The following is a 2218-nucleotide window of genomic DNA, read 5'->3' as shown; positions in this document are numbered from 1 at the left end:
ATGAAAGGGATTGCATGGCCAACCCTCTTTATAAGGACTAAGAACATTACTGTTCCAGCTTCCAATCTGCTGGCCCTAGCTAGATGCCTGGAGGCACCTTGGGGGTGGAGGAAAGGGGAGAACATGACCTGGGCCCCCAAAAGAGACAGTTGTCATGGTAGTGCTCCTAACTACAACAAAAGGAGAAGAGATAAGTGGCTTGCGGCAAGACAACCCACCCTCCATTCAGAGATTTGGGTTTATTTATTCTACCCCCTGTATCTGTGCCCAGAATGAGCCCAGACTTTTATGTTCATGTCCCAGATGATCTGGAATCAATGAACAATTTCTGTCCCTTCTTAGTCTCTCAGGTCAACCCTCTCGTCACCCAACCACTTGCATAAATGAAAGAATTCATTTCACTTTCCTGCTCCACAGCTTCCTCATGACACTTTTCACCTCCGCGTCTCTCATGGTGTCGATGACGGGGTTCAACATGGTGGTGATGGTAGTGTAAAATATGGCCACCGACATGAACACAGGGAGCTTGTACAAGGTCCTTATGTACATGAAAATTCATGGAAAGGAGAACAAAATGACTACGACTATGTGGGAGACACAGGTAGAGAGGGATTTCCGTCTCCCTGCAGAAATGTGAGTCCTCAGGAAGTGCCAGATGACGACGTAAGACAAGACCAGTAGGAGAAAATTTAATGTACACATCACCGCACTGTTGGCCACGACCAACAGGCGACAGACCTGGGTGCTGGTGCTAGCAAGTTTCAACTAAGGGATCAAGTCACAGATTAAGTGATCGATCACATTAATGCCACAGAATGGCAACTGGACCATGAAGAGGATCTGGATGTTTGCATGAAGAAAGCCTTCTGTCTAGGCCACCAGCATCAGTAGGCCACACACGTGCTGACTCATGATGGCTGTGTAGTGCAGGGGCTTACAGATGGCCATGTAGCGGTCAGAGGCCATGGCCACGAGAAGGATGATCTCGGCACTGGTGAACAAATGACCTGCAAAGAGCTGTGATGTGCAGCCACTGAAGAAGATAGTTTTCCTCTCCTGCAGCAAATCTATAATCATCTTGGGAGCCATACAGGATGTATAGCAGGTATCTGTGAAGGACAAATAGGTCAGAAGAAAGTATATGGGGGTGCCCAGAGTTTGAATGGCCTTTATGGTTATGATGATGAGCAGATTCCCCATCACGGTGACAAGATAGGATAAGAGAAAAATGACAAATAATGTTCTTTAACTGTTCGGACTTTGGGTAAAACCCAGGAGGATGAATTCACTCACATTTTTTTCTCCATGTTTTCCATGAAGGACATGGGTAAGAGTTGGTTTATCTAGAAAGAGAATAAAAATTTAATCGATATTGGAGTCATAATGACCAAGTAAGAAGACATTTGAGAGTTCTCTATCGTTGAATGTTTGACAGATTTCCAAAATAATTAGGCTAAAAGGGACCTCGGGCTTTCAACTCTTCCAATTGCACAGTCACATAGCAGCACTGATTGAGTATCTATCTAAGCATCAGCTCTGTTCAGAAGATGAGGAGAAAACTCACTTCCCGTCCTTGAAGAGTTTTCCATCTAACAAGAAAGTACCATAAATATAAAAAAAGTGTGCATTACAATACCACTTCACATAAACTGGATCCTTTTTATGGAACTAGTTAAATACTTCTATGTTCCTGAACGCTGTACTAAGTTTTGAGATAGATACAAAATAATCAGGTTAAACACAGTCCACGGCCCAAAAGTGGCTCACAGTCAAAGTCTCAGATGGGGTAACTGAGATACAGAGAAGTGAAGTGACTTACCCTAAGTCACACAACAGGTAAATAGGTAAACAGGTAAAGAGTGGAGCCAGTATTAGAACCCAGGTCTTTCTGACTCCCATACTGGCCCTCTGTCTACTAGGCCATTCTGTGTCTCTGATCACACCGCTGCCCGGATCATGTTTGTTCAGAACCGCTCTGGGCAGGCATGTTACTCCCCTCCTCAAAAATCTCCAGTGGCTACCAATTAGCCTACACATCAGGCAAAAACTCCTCACTCTCGGCTTCAAGACTCTCCATCACCTTGCCCCCCACTCAGGTCACCTCCCTTCTCTCCTTCTGCAGTCCAGCCCGCACCCTCTGCTCCTCTGCTGCTAATCTCCTCACTGTGCCTCGTTCTCACCTGTCCCGCCGTCGACCCTTCGGCCCATGTCATCCCCC

The 2218-nt window shown here is 45.9% G+C and overlaps 1 protein-coding gene across 1 annotated transcript; it reads right to left on the bottom strand.

Moving 5' to 3' along the window:
- Positions 1 to 393: 393 nt before the first annotated feature.
- On the bottom strand, positions 394 to 1200 carry LOC119923065 (olfactory receptor 140-like). The gene is made up of 3 exons (XM_038742624.1): positions 880 to 1200; positions 653 to 765; positions 394 to 538 (listed from the first exon to the last, which is right to left on the bottom strand). The coding sequence occupies exons 1-3, from the start codon at positions 1198 to 1200 to the stop codon at positions 394 to 396; spliced, it is 579 nt and encodes a 192-aa protein (XP_038598552.1).
- Between the last annotated feature and the right edge of the window lie 1018 nt (positions 1201 to 2218).

Source organism: Tachyglossus aculeatus, unplaced genomic scaffold, assembly GCF_015852505.1.
Source record: "Tachyglossus aculeatus isolate mTacAcu1 unplaced genomic scaffold, mTacAcu1.pri scaffold_140_arrow_ctg1, whole genome shotgun sequence".
NCBI lineage: Eukaryota > Metazoa > Chordata > Mammalia > Monotremata > Tachyglossidae > Tachyglossus > Tachyglossus aculeatus.
Note: the sequence above shows the minus strand (reverse complement) of the source record. Positions and strands in the feature narration are given on the sequence as shown.

What these genes read in the sequence shown, in the direction of transcription:
- LOC119923065 (XM_038742624.1), bottom strand. Translation starts at nt 1,200, where the DNA reads ATGGGGAATCTGCTCATCATCATAACCATAAAGGCCATTCAAACTCTG. An exon ending in TGTGTGGCCTACTGATGCTG is followed by an intron (nt 766 to 879) that starts GTGGCCTAGACA and finishes TTGATCCCTTAG; the next exon opens with TTGAAACTTGCTAGCACCAG. An exon ending in TTGTCTTACGTCGTCATCTG is followed by an intron (nt 539 to 652) that starts GCACTTCCTGAG and finishes CATGTACATAAG; the next exon opens with GACCTTGTACAAGCTCCCTG.